At 35.4% G+C, this 16,290-nt stretch overlaps 1 protein-coding gene across 2 annotated transcripts in view; it reads left to right on the top strand.

The window, feature by feature from the left end:
- The window catches only part of LOC135139276 (epithelial discoidin domain-containing receptor 1-like), a 466,539-nt gene that overhangs the window by 334,893 nt on the left and 115,356 nt on the right, over positions 1-16,290 (top strand). For both annotated transcript variants that reach the window (XM_064069455.1, XM_064069454.1), the window contains exons 7-8: positions 423-556; positions 14,738-14,945. In XM_064069455.1, the coding sequence (XP_063925525.1) occupies positions 423-556; positions 14,738-14,945 (342 nt within the window). The remainder of the gene's footprint in view (positions 1-422; positions 557-14,737; positions 14,946-16,290) is intronic.

Genomic DNA, 16,290 nt, shown 5'->3' with positions numbered 1-16,290 from the left:
TGCAAAACAAGCAAAACTCAATTACCTCTAATCAAGTGCAATTAACTTACCCTCGCAACCGGAAGCTCCTATATCAATATAACACAAAACTCGGGCTTAACTCACACCAAAAAGATCACGCCGTCTCGCCGGCTTAATGAATGAAAAACATTAATAGCAAATGGGATTAACTCCAAATTAGAGCGCTTCCAGCATTAGCGGACGTCTGTGCAAGTCCTCAAAGAGTCCCAAGTAATGTAATGAGGGCTTTGCACTTTGCGGGTCCCTGGATGTAATTAAATATTTGCCTGTTGCAACAAGAACAAAGAGCGTCGTTTGTTCCGGAGGAATTGTTACTAAATGATTTAAGCCGTGTTGACGCGGGACCATAATGAAAAACAAACGACCGATGCTGGTGTAACTGTATGACCGTTTCTTTTCAGGAAGCCGCTGGGTGGGCTGGAATAACGACACTCGGGAGGGTGAGCCGCTCGATATCACCTTTGAATTCGATAGCATCAGGGAGTTCAGTGCTGTTCACCTTCATGCCAACAACATGTTCACCCGTGGTGTGCAGGTCAGTATGCTTGGAGTGTCACGTTTTACGACTTTTCTTGGCACTTAAATTTAAAGTTAGAACAGGTTGTGGACTATTGATCGCTGTTGGGGATGTCCTGTGGCCATAGTGGCCAAATGTTGGCGGAGGTCTCTGCAGGGTATGATGGCAAGGGCGGTACACCTGCTGGCGTTGCGTTTTCTTGACTAAATATTGCCGACCGACGCAGGAATTACGACAAGACGTTTGTGGCCTTTTGTCTTTTAAATAATTCGGCTGGTTTCTACTTGGATTAAAGTTTTATAGAGTGCGGACAGATGCAAAGTAAATTGTGGGCTGAACATATGGACATTTTCTTTGGGCAGTTGTAGTTTCTTTTTTGAGAAGCTCTAACGACAAAAACAACTTAAATTAATCACCGTCTAAATTAATCGATAGATCTTAAAATTCCGACCACCTTGGGATAAAGCAAAGATCATTTTGGTGACAAATCTCGAAGAAAAAATTGAAAGTTATAATTGTTTAAAACATTACAACTGAATTTAGCTTAGTCATAATCATGGGTAAAAAATGCGTACACTAATAATAACAAAATGATATTAAAAATTGTTATTAATTTAATAATTTTTCTAACCGTTTGAGTTCAAATCCATTTGGTGGAAAAAGAGATGGTTTTGATCCTGGCTCACCACCTGCAGAAAACCGTGGAACTGAGGTTTTAACAGGTTTTTCTTCCATTCATCTATATAAGCCTTTAACCTCTGACGAAACCCAAGATTCCACTAACTCATTTTTGTAGATTTGTGATACAGTGTAATATTACACAAAGCTAGACAAAAACAAGAGCTTCAAAATTCAAAGTTTCACAAAGATTATCTATCACGAGAGCATTAAAAATATGATCAAAGACAATCGTGGATTTTTGAAAATTGTTCTTTGATAAAATTTTTGTTTGGTCAAATTACCGTCAATTTGAAAATTTGAGTTGAAAATGTTACGATCAAAGATAGAGTTTCAAAAATCCCTGGCCCTATTTGGTAGTGTTTTTTTATATTACTCTCTCAGTATATACAGAGTGTACTAATTCAGGGCGATATTCCCGGGTTGGTTTTAAAAAATATATATCCTGGACTGATTTTTGGAAAAGCGCTTTATTTCTAAGATCCGGAGTGATAAAAATAAATTAATCGATCCACCCTATCCCACAGTTAAAAATTCCGAAAATTATCAAAAAAAAAAATAAAATAGGTCAAAAAATAACCCCCTGAATGTTTGACCTTTTTGGGTCCAGTTTGTCATTTCTCTCCATTTTCTATTCTAGTTTTTCTTGTCAATTTCTTCACTTCGTATTCTCAAAGGTTTTATATAACTAACTGCTTCTCTGTATCTTTTCCTTGGACCCTCTCTTCCTCCTTTCTTCCGGTTGTCTCCAAACAATCTTCTTGACCATTCCTTAACAATTCCGCCAACAATTTAAGGTCATTGATATATTATTACAAAAATTGATAAATATTTTGTCTCCTCCACTCAGACATTTTAAGATGCGTAGCAACGACTAAATCCTGATTAAACTGATTGCTGCTACGTGACGTAAGATGAGTTGATAAACCAACAGATACAGAAAATAAGTCAATGCACACTTTATGTTGAGGTAAACAGAAGTATACACTTTGCTGTGGTATCAATTACTCAATTTTTAATATACTGAATGTTTATAAAAAAAAAATTAATGCAACAGTTTTTAAATATCTATACTTCAGTTTTTTAAATAGAACCCTGTATTTCATTACTGCATCTTACTCTTGTTTTTTTCTCTTTCTCTTCAATACTAGGTGTCTGGAAAATGGCGGATTCACTCTCCGCTACGCTCTTAACAATCAACTGGTGAGTCTGGGGGACTCTTGGGTACCCAAGGTGTATTATTTTGGGAGCCCATGGAGATTTTTTTGTAAATTATTTCAAACAATTTTGGGGGACCTTGGTGTTCTATTTTTGAAAAATTCTGACCTATCTGTTTTTAAGTTAATTTTGGGATCCGATTTATTTTTGAAAAATTTTAAACAATCTTCGAATTCTAGGTATTCCTAATAGGAAAGAATTTGAAAGTGCTTTGGAGCCTCTGGTGTCTTTAATTATTATTTAATTAAATTTCTTACAGGATACGTCATTTACTAGAATCAGTCTTATCTTAGCAAGTACTAGCCCCGCTCACCCACCCTCTCTTTTCTTGGAAGGTATGTCATTTGCCAAAATCAGTCTTATCTTAGCAGGAACTAGCCCCACCCACCCACCCTCTCTTTCCTTGGAGGTATGTCATTTGCCAAAATCAGTCTTATCTTAGCAGGAACTAGCCCCGCCCACCCACCCTCTCTTTTCTTGGAAGGTATGTCATTTGCCAAAATCAGTCTTTTCTTAGCAGGAACTAGCCCCACCCACCCACCTTCTCTTATTCTTAGAGGGTATGTCATTTGCCAAAATCAGCCTTACCTTAGAAGGTATTAGCCCCGCCCACCCACCCTCTCTTTTCTTGGAAGGTATGTCATTTGCCAAAATCAACAGGTACAAGCCCCACCCACCCCCCCTCTATTTTGTTAACGGGTATGTCATTTGCCAAAATGGGTCTCATTTTAGCAGGTACTAACATTGCCCACCCGCCCCCTCTTTTCTTAGAGGGTATGTCATTTGCCAAAATCAGTCTTATCTTAGCAGGAACTAGCCCCGCCCATCCACCCTCTCTTTTCTTGGAAGGTATGTCATTTGCCAAAATCAGTCTTATCTTACCAGGAACTAGTACCACCCACCCACCCTCTCTTTCCTTGGAAGGTATGTCATTTGCCAAAATCAGTCTTATCTTAGCAGGAACTAGCCCCACCCACCCACCCTCTCTTTTCTTAGAGGGTATGTCATTTGCCAAAATCAGCCTTACCTTAGAAGGTTCTAGCCCCGCCCACCCACCCTCTCTTTTCTTGGAAGGTATGTCATTTGCCAAAATCAGCAGGTACAAGCCCCACCCACCTCCCCTTTATTTTCTTAACGGGTATATCATTTGCCAAAATGGGTCTTATTTTAGCAGGTACTAACATTGCCCACCTTCCCCCTCTTTTCTTAGAGGGTATGTCATTTGCCAAAATCAGTCTTATCTTAGCAGGAACTAGCCCCGCCCATCCACCCTCTCTTTTCTTGGAAGGTATGTCATTTGCCAAAATCAGTCTTATCTTACCAGGAACTAGTACCACCCACCCACCCTCTCTTTCCTTGGAAGGTATGTCATTTGCCAAAATCAGTCTTATCTTAGCAGGAACTAGCCCCACCCACCCACCCTCTCTTTTCTTAGAGGGTATGTCATTTGCCAAAATCGGCCTTACCTTAGAAGGTACTAGCCCCGCCCACCCACCCTCTCTTTTCTTGGAAGGTATGCCATTTGCCAAAATCAGCAGGTACTAGCCCCACCCACCCTCCCTCTATTTTCTTAACGGGTATATCATTTGCCAAAATGGGTCTTATTCTAGCAGGTACTAACATTGCCCAACCGCCCCCTCTTTTCTTAGAGGGTATGTCATTTTCCAAAATCGGTCTTATTTTTGCAGGTATGCTAGCCCCGCCCACCCATCCCCTCTTTTCTTCGAAGGTATGTCTTATTTTAGCAGGTATACTAGCCACGCCCACCCGCCTCTCTGAAAGAAGTAAAAGATCGCTATAACTATCAAACTTTAAATATAACAAGCAAAATAGAAAACGGGAGACAAGAGACAGAATAAGATGCAAGATCACATTACAGGGTGTTCTATTTGAAGAAACGGAAATATCAATATTTGAAAATTCTAATATTTTAGAATTTTGTTGTAAAGACCCTGTATATTAAGAGTAAAAAGTATAAATAAATTGGAATGACATGGCAACGTGGTTTCGGAATTTCAAAAATTGACTACGCTTTTAAAACCTAGGAAGAGGCCAATGAGAGTAACCTATATGTATAAGTGGTGTGCTATGTATAAAAAATAGTACACTCTGTATAGTTTAAAATAATTTTCATGTATGCCACTCAAAAAAGCGTCCAACTTTAGTCACTGATTGTAATTAAAGAGACATCGAAAAACGCCCACTTAATGCTCACCCTGTATATACATATTTTTGCACTGATTGGCCACTTCTTAGGTTTTATAAGCATACAAGCCAGTTTTCTAGATTTTTTAACAATACAAAGATTCATAAAAGTAAAGGTTTTATTGGCTCACCCTGTATCTGTAACACGATCTCAAAAAACTTAAATAAATTTGGACAGCATATACAGGGTGAATCAGAGCCCTACTGGATAATTTTAATGGCGAATTCTATGCAAACAATAAGTAAATAATTCTAATAAAAAATGATCGATTCTTTAAAATATGGCTATCAAAGAATCTTAAAGCTTCGTCAATAATCAAAATTATTAGACTCCGAATAATCTGAGAATAGCATGTTGTCATTTGAATTATACTACACAATTTTTTTTAAATTAACATTACTATATTAGACTACCTTTTTGTATATATTTCACTGACAATAAATAAGCTTATCGTGCTTTTCTATTTTTTGGAAATTAGCTGCAATAAATGGCAGAAACAAATCCATACTCGTAACGTATATTGACAAAAAACTTTAATGTAATATGTATACCTTGTGAATAAACTACAAATGGAGAATACTGTTTTATTTTTATTCTACTTAATACATCTTACAAACCCTAATTCAATTTTTAGCTAGTTCAGAATGCACATATGTGACATTGTAACAGGTCTCTAACCATTCACAAACACATTTAAATTCTTTAAATAATCAAGCAAGCTTTGGTTGGCCATTGCCTGACGTAGTAGACACGTGATCACACTGTTGACGTCAGCACCGCACCAGATTATCTAAGTAAAACTGAATTATCAAACACTCTTACATAAAACTAAGCAATTTTCATTCGTAATAATAATCATATTCACACAATAATGGTAACTTAATTTTTTAATTACTTTGTAACTTCATATTAACAAAGGGTACAGACAAAAATTGAGTTATAACACGGGTAACAGAAAGTTTTAAATTTCAAACAAAACATCTCAAAATAAACATTACGTTCTGTTAAATTGAATTTGGGTTGATGTGAGATAATTCAGAAAAGCGTGGCAGATTATAAACATACATTTAAAGATTAGTCTGAATTTGCTTTGGACTTTCAGTTAATAACATTAAAAAGTTATCTCGATGTAACCCATTTCTGTACAGCAACGTATTATCTAAAAATAATTTCATATCAAATAATGTATGTACATCCAACATTTCTCGGAGTGTTAGACATCTGAGCGAATTTGTAAAAATGGTTAGTTGAAATTAGAAATCTATAGTATCGTTTTAGAACACATTCTTTTTCCTCTGGTTATGCTACGATTTAAAAATGTTGAGAAAAATGGCTGTAAAAGATATTAGTGTTTTCCACCAGCAAGTATTCGTCGCTAGTACGCTCTGTATAACATAAAACGAAATTTTATTATTTTTTAATTTTACCGCACTCCTATCTACCCTTCCTGCGAGTTCAAGAAACCAAGATCCCTATAAAGATAAAGAAGTCCATTTCTGTAAACCTGTGACAATACGGATTCACTTTTCACCCCCCGTCTTTATCTTACAACAAGAAGTTTTAAATATCCAGTTTTATGATTGCAAAGTTCCACGGCTTCTTTAGAGAAATTTTCCGAATGACTTCCACTTTTGACAGAGGGATTTTAAAGGCTCACTTAACACCTGCCCTGAACCAAACCTCAATCGAATCATTTTGGAAATTTATGTACTCGTCTGAACGATGCCTTTTTGTTCAGTTCGAGCGTGTAATTGGTTTTCCGATTGTAGTTCCTTGTTGACTGCACCAATCACAAAAGCTTTGACTAATTCATAAACCACCCAAAATAAACATGTTATTTCAGGAATCTAATTAGGACAATTAATTAATGAAAATAAGCTATTCAATAGGAAATTATGCGGCAACAATTAATTGAATCGCTGGCTTTATCACATCTGCAAATGAATGGTTATTGATAATTGATAACAATAACATGACAGGCGCCAGAGAGAATTAAGCTTCCAACTCCGTTCGTTCAATAAGCTCCAAATAATGATTCGATCGCCGCAAAAAACCGAATAAAAATAATACATTTCAATAAAACAAAAAAATGAAAAATGATGATTGCGCCGCGTAATGATCCGCAAACGCAAATAAAATTGATGAAAAATGGCTGGTCGTGAAAGGAAACTGAACGATTTTAAAAGTCGAAATGTCGCCATTATTTCGTGTCACAACGTTATCCCAGAATTCTCCGCCGGTTTTTCATAAAGCCCTTCCAGTCATTGATGCTATTCCTTCTGACGCGGAAACAAGCCACCTCCTTTGTTTCAAATCGTCCTTCCTTTCGGCTTTCCCCCTTTTTTCCTCGGGACGGTATTAACATTTCCACCTCAAATCTCATCTAATTTGAATTTAGAAAAGCGCGGTTAATTCGATGCGCGTATGACGCTAAAATATATGCTCAAGAATAGTGAACAGCCTCTATAAAGTCGAAAAATAGAGTCGTAAGCTTAAAGCGCCTTCGGAGAGGAGACACTTAATCGGTCGGGCGGGTGATAAGAGGCTCAAGATGAAAAACGTAACCGGAGGGAGGAAGGTGAGACGGTGACTTTATTGTTTTCTTGTATTGGTGTCGCGCGGTTTCACGACAAAGGGGATTAGTTGCACGAAAGACGCTTTCTGCGGAGTGGCCAGGTTTAAAAGTCGCTTTGTCTAGAAGTAGAGTCGAGTTTGATGATGTGCTTACACTTGCCAAAAGCAATAGGCTACTGACCGACACCGACTGTTTATTTTGACTCCTTTTCTCGAAGAAAAATATGAACAGAGGTAATTTTATATTTTCGTAGAGAAGTTACAGTTTCTACATTTAATATAATACCGCACAAAAATAACGTTCAGAAAATACATGAAGCAACAAACATCGTTTTTCCTTGTTATTTATTGGAATTGTAAAGGTTTCAAAGCCTCCAGGGTCTGTTTATTTCTTACTATAATAAAAAGAGAAACGATGTAAAGTCCGACAAAAGATATAGTGCGGTTATGCTTAATTTATACTCAACTTACAGCGTAAAAGTAACAAATAAAAAATATCTCAATTCAGTACGTGGTCTACATAATGTCTGTGTAACGTTCTATTAGATACTTGTATTTAAGTATTTGAACTTTGATCAGAAAGCCCTTGGAAAATCTTCAACTCCATTACAGGTTATTCAACATCTGATTAAATTAAGCTTTCACTGCATTTAGTATGATATAAATATAGTAATTTCCGATCACTACGATCACAAAAAACATCTTGTACTGATAGCTTTAAAACTTTTATCCGTAGAATATAGTCACTATTACAAAATTTAAACAATCTCTGTCGATAATTAATTATTACCTTTGTCATAAGTCGATAGCGAGAAACTGCATAAAACTGCGTAGACCAATGTGAGCGAAAATGGTTATATGATGGGGGTTCTAGATCATTCTAATGGGAAATTAACATCAGAAATTGTAAAAATTTCAGAACTTTCTCAGCACATTTTAGGAATGAGTTTCCCGTCGGACTGCTGCTCACTTCAGACACTGTTGGTCCATTAGAACTCGTTAGAGAGTGAGCTTTCTTTTTTTGTGAGAAGAGTGAATCGGGTTCATTGGGCGAATGGTCACTTTCATATTTTCTCTACGTTTTATGACCCCTACAATACGAAAAAAGTAGTTGCCCGTTTCCATCTGTCTGTCTGGTGTGTGTATCCATTTTAATCAGACACATAATCTTCGAAACTGTTGAATCGATTATTGTCATATTTTGTATGTTTATTAGAAATGTCATATAGATGGTTATTTGCTAACCAAAATTTTGCTAATCATCCCCATATACAACTTGATGACGTCATTTCAAAACATTCTATGTTTGTTGATTGAATCCGCTTTGAGTTTTTTCCTTAACCGTCCAAATTTTTGCAAAAACATTATACACGGTGTAGTACCAGTTTACTGGCCTTTTTGTTTTTTTTTGTCCCTTTTTCTCTCACATTGTGTATTATCTATGTTGATGACGTCATAACAAATTTTTTATTGGTCAAATTAAGAACGAGTCATCCCATTTTCTCGATAATGTGAGAATACGCACGTTTTTATATTAGAATAATGATAAAATAAAAATTATGATAGTTGTTAATGATTGTAGTTTAATTAATAATTTTAGTCCTCTGTTTTGAGAAGACAAACTCATTCAAATCACATTAATTTCTACGTGACATTCTTTCGATGTATAAACATAAATAAAAACTTGAGCTTGAGATTGCCTAGTGCTAAAGGACATTTTATCCCATTGTTTAAGTGCTTTAAATATATTTTACATCGTCTATGCGGTGCAAGGGCAGCGGAGGTGTTGTTTATGCCGCTAATGTTTACTTTATCGTAAAATCAAATTTTACATATTTTTTAAAGAGCTGGATTTGTCGGATTGTAAGGGCGAGGTAAGTTGTGTCGAAATAGCCTTCGACGAATTTTTTGTCTAAATGGCAGCAAAAAAAAACAAATTTTTACGATTTCCCATATTAATTAGGTTATTTACCATAAGAATGACCAAGGATCCCCATCACACATAAAGTAACATAACTGAAAGATAAAAATATTATTCCCCGATTAAGGATTCTCAAGAATTAAATTAGACGACAAGATCAGAAGTGTAAATCTCATGAATGAATGAAATGTCATCTTATGAAAAGAAATGTACTTGTATTAGCAACTCTTAAATAATTTCGAGGGATCAACCTCCTACAAGAAATTTAAAACAATTCCTTATTAAAGGAAGAAAATGCGGCTGTCACTGATCACAGTCCCGATACGAAAAAATTGGTAGAGGATCATTTCAATAGAACTTCCCTCGCCATTGAAGCATATTCTATACAATTTGATTTTGCGATTTCCGTTGTTCGATAACCTCTATAAAGTAAAAACCAGTGACGTAATTAAACCTTGCAGCTCCTACACCACGGCAAAAAATGTTCATATTCTCAATTTCTTAGTACATGCTTAACTTCGACTATTTATGTTTATACTTCGAAAGAATTCGACTATTAGCACGTTCAGATTACAAGCATCTGCGCTTAAAAGAAAATGAAATTAGACTGATTTTGTCTCCTCAACGCAGAGGGGAGGACTGATTAATCAATTAAACACACTCAGTTTTTTCCAAAAACACTCATAAATTTGAGGGACATTTATTCAGCAAAATGGTAAGATGACGGACAAAGTTTAAGTAAAGATTTACCATAACATTCGGTTTTCGCAATTTCAAAATGAAATTATTGAAAACGTAGTTTATACAATTTTAATTTTTTTCTCAAAAGTCTGGATGCCAAGGGTAAAAATTCAACACAGATTCATAAATCACCGATGCAGCAGAATATTATTTTATACAATTCAAAGAACCTGTATTCGGCAAAATTGTAAGAGAAAGTCATCATTTTTTGGAGAGGCCATAAAGGAATAAATCTTGATTAACTATTGCATCTTAAAACGTTCGCAAGATTTTAGAGCATTCGGTTTTACAATTTCAAAGTTTAATTATAAAATATAATTTTGAATTTTTTTCCTAAAAAAACGGACTGGTGAATTACTAATGTAAATTTTTGGATGACGTTATCTTATTGTTGGTGGGGATGATTAGCCAAATTTTGGTTAGCGTTTTACCATCTACACAGTAGAGAGAGAGAGAGAAACGGACAGACAGACAATCGTCATGAAACGCCGAGAAAACAAAAACAAGCAATTGTCCAATGGACTCGATTACATATTTTGGCTTTCGCTCAGAAAGTCAAAATATGGGTATTAATCACCCGAGATATTGCTAAACAAGTTTTGTATTTTTTATGGAAGCAAATCAATCAACATTCTCAGATTTTCGGAATTTACCAACTCATCGAAATAAATCCACGCCTCGGAGCTCTGAAATGTAAAATCTAGAAGCTCATCTTTCATATTCTGGTAACCGAAGCATTCCACCAAAGTTATATGAACACGTGAACAAAAATTTTAAACCCCCGAAACACAAAATAATTCGGAATTTAAAAATAATACACATTAATGTAATGCAAAATAAACATTAAATACGCCTTCCACTGCTAGTCCATCATCATATTAATTGAACTGATGATAATTTCAAGGCCTTTTCTCACAAAAGGAATCGATGTTTAACGTTAATTTAAATTTTTATTTTAAAATCTCGAGTGAGAAGTTGTGAAGTGTGAATAATGTAATAACTAGCACTTGCAGCGTGTTTTTTTAAGAACATTTTCCATTATTGTTATTTCAAATTAAACAATCGTCATTAATAAACTGATACTGCGCTAATTACGCACATTATGTGGGAACTGTGGCTTCGAATGTGATTCATTTTTAATTTTTCAAATACGGTTTCCCGGCGTTGTTTTTTTCCCCAGGACACCACAATATTTTACTTACATTATCGCGTTTAAGATAGTCCGGGGATTTTAATTCTTGCAATATGCAAACTTTATAAGGATACATTTGCAAATTTTTCTTTTATATTCTTTGATAACTGGAATAACCACCATAGTGAAGTGGACAGGAGTTCTTCCATTATTACACTATAGTTGTCAGTAACATTTATTTTCATGTTTTCGTTTCACAGTCTTTCGATTTTTCACAATTTCGATCTGCAATTTTTATTTTAAAATTTTTCCATTTGCGGTTTTCGTGGTACTTTTTTCGATTATACAATCTTTCGTATTTACTGTTTTCCGAATTTTCACATTTTCGCTTTTTCAGTTTCTCAAATTTTGATTTTTAGATTTTTCAATTTTTCATCTTTCGATCTTACTTTTTTCCAATTGTACAGTTTTCCATTTTACAATATTTTAATTTTGCTAGTTTTTTCTTTCAGTTTTCCGTTGTCCAATTTTTTTTCGAATTTGTGAATTTTGGAATTTATCAATTTTTCGTAAGTATTTTTAATATTTCGATTTTTCACATTTTTGATTTTTCAAAGTCTCAGTGTTTAATTTTTAGATTTTTCAATTTTTCGATCTTATCTTTTCCAATTGTAGAATTTTTTGATCTACAATTTTTTGCTTTGCGGTTTTTCGATCGTGCTTTTTTCGATTTTACAATTTTCAGTATTTTCAGCTTTTCGTATTTATAATCTTTCACTTTTACAGTATTCAATTATTCATACAAATTTTCACAACGGGGTATTAAAACATTTTGTTTTTGAAAAAGTTACCAAAAAGTTTCCAAAAAATTCTGCAACATAGATTTCGTTATGCTGATTCCAAGAGTATAGCGCTTTAAAATATTCCGTTTGATTTTTTTAATCCAAAAAATTGCGTATTTCATTTGGCGATTCTAGAAAAATGGTAGCAGCTAACTAAGAAAAGATGTCCAAACTAATTTCTGGAGGTTGAAATCTATAAAAAAAATGTCTTTAGTTCAATTTTGAAAATTGTCGAAGATTGCCGAAATTTTAATTTTAGTTAGAAAAATTTTGCTTTTGAAAAAGTTACCAAAAAAATCTCCAAAAATTCTGGGACAGATTTCGTCATGCTAATTTCAAAAACGTAGCGTTTTACGGCCCAAGATTTAAAAATATTCGGTTTGAAAATATGTAGATATATATTTCTTCTCTAATCCAAAAAATTGCAATAATTCAATGGGTGATTTTGGAAAAATGGTAGGAGACACAGAAGAAATGAGGTCTAAACTAACTTCTGGGGGTCGAAATCTATAAGAAAATATCTTTAGTTAAACTTCGAAAATTGCCGAAGATTGGCCGAAATTTTCATTTTCTTGTTTTTGATTCTTGCAACATTTGATCTTTATAAGGGCCCATTTGCAAATTTTTATTTTATTTTCTGACCTGACCTGACCTGATCTGATCTGACCTGACCTGACCTGACCTAACCTGAAAGCGAAAAATCAATTTCATTTAAATTTTTGAGACCACTAATGATGTAAGAAAAACTTACTTATTTGTTACAAGTCTTGTAACGGTGAGATCATTAATGGGACATGCAACAACGGTACGTAATTTTTTCGACAAAAAGTGATTTTACTGTATCTCGATTCCGACAAAAGAAGTCTATAATGTTTCTTCGGTAGTGTCTAGAGTTCTCTAAGCTGAAAACAGTGGTGAAAATCGCGTTCCGAAATTTCCATAAATAACTGATTTTTAAAAACACGTAATTAAAAATTTCACCGAAATAAGAAAAATGTTGATGCTAAACTGTTTCTAAAAATCTGTCATTGTGTTATATGTATAGAGAAATTTGTGGACAAGTTATATTTAAAATTTCGTAACAGTCGGTCTGTTAATAATGAAGATATTTATTACGACCTGAAAATTTAGAACAGAAAAACGCAGGGACTGGTCTTTAACGACAAATCTGTACTCTTCTAAACTTCACTTTGCATAAAAAGTAGTGCCTTGTGCAGCATTTGTGGTAACTCACATTGTACGAGTGTATTACTCATATATATCTAATATTTACCTTTTTTTCCTAATTTATGGTTCATTAATTCATTACTCTGCTTAGTTACACACCCTTGCAGCTTTCGCACCCATGCCATTTCTTAGAAGTATCACTTAAAAGTAATTTTAAAAGCATCTTCTCAAAGTAACAATTTAATACCTGTTACGATCTACAAGAATTCCATTTTAAATTCTCCCGTTGCATTTAACCCTTGACACGCCGTCTCGTGAGATTCCGCAACTGAAAGGATGCAATTCGGAAAGTCGTTTCTAGACGCCACCGCTCGCACGTTTGAGGTTGATTGTTGGATTCGAAAAATGGACCGTCATTGCGACGGAATGTTACAAATCTCCGACATTTTCGTTTTATACATACATCAAAACCGAACGAACACATCCTCTCCGTAATTTCTTGATATTCAAAACAGAAGCCCCGAAAAAATAAGCCGTAAACAAGAAAATGAAATTCCACCTCTCGGACCGAAGGGCATAGTCCCTCAAAAAAAAATTATTCTGCTGGATTTAAATCTGAATTTCGTTTTGTTTTTGAAACGAATTCAAATTTAATCAAATCTCTCTCAATTTTAATATTTATTGCTACGTTCGTATACCGCATATGCGATGTCAGGGATTATTGTGGAGGAGTGTTTATAGAAACGGGATGTTGTATATTTTGCCAACTCGGCTTGAATTTTAATTATGATAATGGCGAAATGTTTTGAAATCTTGTTTGGAGTTTACGCTGTACATGATTTCGAACTGTCTACTTCTGTATAAAGATGCGTAGAATGAAAATGAAACTTATCCACCTACAGAAGCTCTCCTTTCTAGAAATTAGTCTTTAATATTTAAGAATATCAAAATTGTCAATACATTGTCGATAAGGGACAGATTTTTCGAGAACATTTTGACTTGCAGTCCTAATTGTCATAATAATTGTTCAGTATAAATTGTGAACATCAGATTAATGTTTTACTCCACGCAGAACATTGTAGGCGATCGCAGCGTTTTATTAATTCTATTCATTGCACCTAAATCTAGTTAATATGAAGTCCATGAGCCCACGAATGTCCCCAAATCGGTCATTAAAAAGTCATTACCATTACGGAGGTCCGCAAGGGTCAAATGCCCATATTGTCGAATGAGTAATGGAGGAAGCTGTCAGCGCACCTCTATCAGATTATCGCCTATAACGCTCAGAAATAGAAAATAAATAGTCCTCCGCCAAACTTGATAAAACACATTAAGACTCAAACTTGGAGCTTATCGACTAGTCAACTTCTGACCGAAGCCCCATCTCTAATCCCTCCTAAGCGGCTCCAACTCGTCTCATCCGCAAGATTAAAGACTCGTCAGTTCATCCTGCAGGTGCAAACTTTGCCAAAATAAATACGACTCTCAATTAAATATTTAATTAAAGCTCCCTTACGTGAAAACAAATACGGCGTGTTGTCTCATCCAATAATTCCAGACGGCCGGAAAGCCGTATTGACGCTGGGACACTTCCAGATAGTTGTTCATTCTTAATTAGAAGGAAAACAGAACTCCGGACGGCATCGCTATAATTGTCCGCCGTGTTGTTTCAGGATAGTAATTAATTTTGTCGGGCGCTAATTTTGATTATTCTCGGCAGGTGTTTAGCCAAGCAGAGATATGGTTCAGCCTGGATGGGGATCGTTACCAGCCGAATCCGATAAGGGCCACAGTTCCGGCCGACCGTGCCCGGGAATCAGCCCGGAACATCACCGTGCAACTTCGAGGTCGGCCGGCGAAGTTTATCAAACTGAGACTGTCTTTTGCAGACAAGTGGATACTGCTCAGCGAGATTTCCTTCGAGTCCGGTGAGTAAAGCGGTCCACGGTTTCCAGATGGGAAAGGTGCTCGTAGAGGTTGCTTGGACTTTATTTGAATTATTGCGAGTAGCATCGAGCTTTCTCTTCCTTGAACGTGCTTTTTGCTCAAGGCGGATTCATAAACCACAAATATATATATCAAATTTTTTTTGTGGTCACTCAATTAATTTCATCGAGAATCTATAATTAATTAATTATTTGGCCAAATTGGTCACATCCGATTTTTTCCACTCGTATTCGCTAATCGCTTTATATAATAAAACCCGCCACCCAAAACAACATTTCTGTGCACTCCGCTCCGAATCGTCGATCCGAAACGAAATGAATTATTTAATAACGCTGCACATTTTCGAAATCGTAAATATTTGTTTAAATAATTACGAAGCGGACGCTGACACCGTCGCGCTAAAAAATTCCGAGCACACTTCGTGCCAAAATTTCCCCATTGTCGCTGTTTACTTCTTTTTTAAGACGGCACTTAAAAGGGATTTGCACGTTACATTTTTGCGCGTCCTCTTAAACTTTCTTTCATTCGAACCACTTACGATTCCATACGCGATCACTTTTATACCGCGGGCTTTTTACTCTTGAATCAAATGATCCGACATTCGGTTTGATGGACTGCGGAAGGCGAGGCAATAAATATACAGGTTTTTGCAATGGGTGCATCGAAATTGGTCGAAAGACGATTTAGTGGAGACAAGACACCAAGAATAATAAAAATTTTATAAGTTGTAAAGCGTGACTATTTTATTTCAAGTCGCTTCAGATTTGTGGATAAATAATACAAATCGTTGGGATTATTTATAATTTGCGCTCATTATTTTGGGTATAAATAATAATCATGAGTGCTAGTGTTGGCAAAAATTTAACAGCCAGTGGCATAATATATACGAGTAATTATTTATTATTTGGACTTCGCTAACATTAAATAAACATTAATGTTGGTTATCTAGTTTTATTAGTTATTTTATGAAGGTAAGGTATAAACATTAAATAGAATATTTCGGCGAAATAAGCTAGATCTACTGTTACAATTGTGCCGTGTCTTCTCGTCCAAACACTCTTTCTTTATCTGACTAGGTAGTAAAGCTACCGACTCGTTTCCTTACATAATTTTTAATGTGATCGCATCCTCTGACCAACGATCTCATTACCAGAGGTCTCCCCAACCTGTCAATTGTCATATTTTCACGGCTGCAACAATATTTCTTAAACGTTAACTAGTTAACTAAAGAAATAATGTTTGCATGAGAAGTTAAGGCACAATTAAATAGATCAAACGATTTTATGTACGTTGTGATAACCCAAACATCCCGCCTTAAATTGACAC

Source organism: Zophobas morio, unplaced genomic scaffold (assembly GCF_036711695.1).
Source record: "Zophobas morio isolate AGI-343-1 ecotype UQ-CSIRO unplaced genomic scaffold, CSIRO_AGI_Zmor_V1 ptg000031l, whole genome shotgun sequence".
Lineage (NCBI taxonomy): Eukaryota > Metazoa > Arthropoda > Insecta > Coleoptera > Tenebrionidae > Zophobas > Zophobas morio.
Note: the sequence above shows the minus strand (reverse complement) of the source record. Positions and strands in the feature narration are given on the sequence as shown.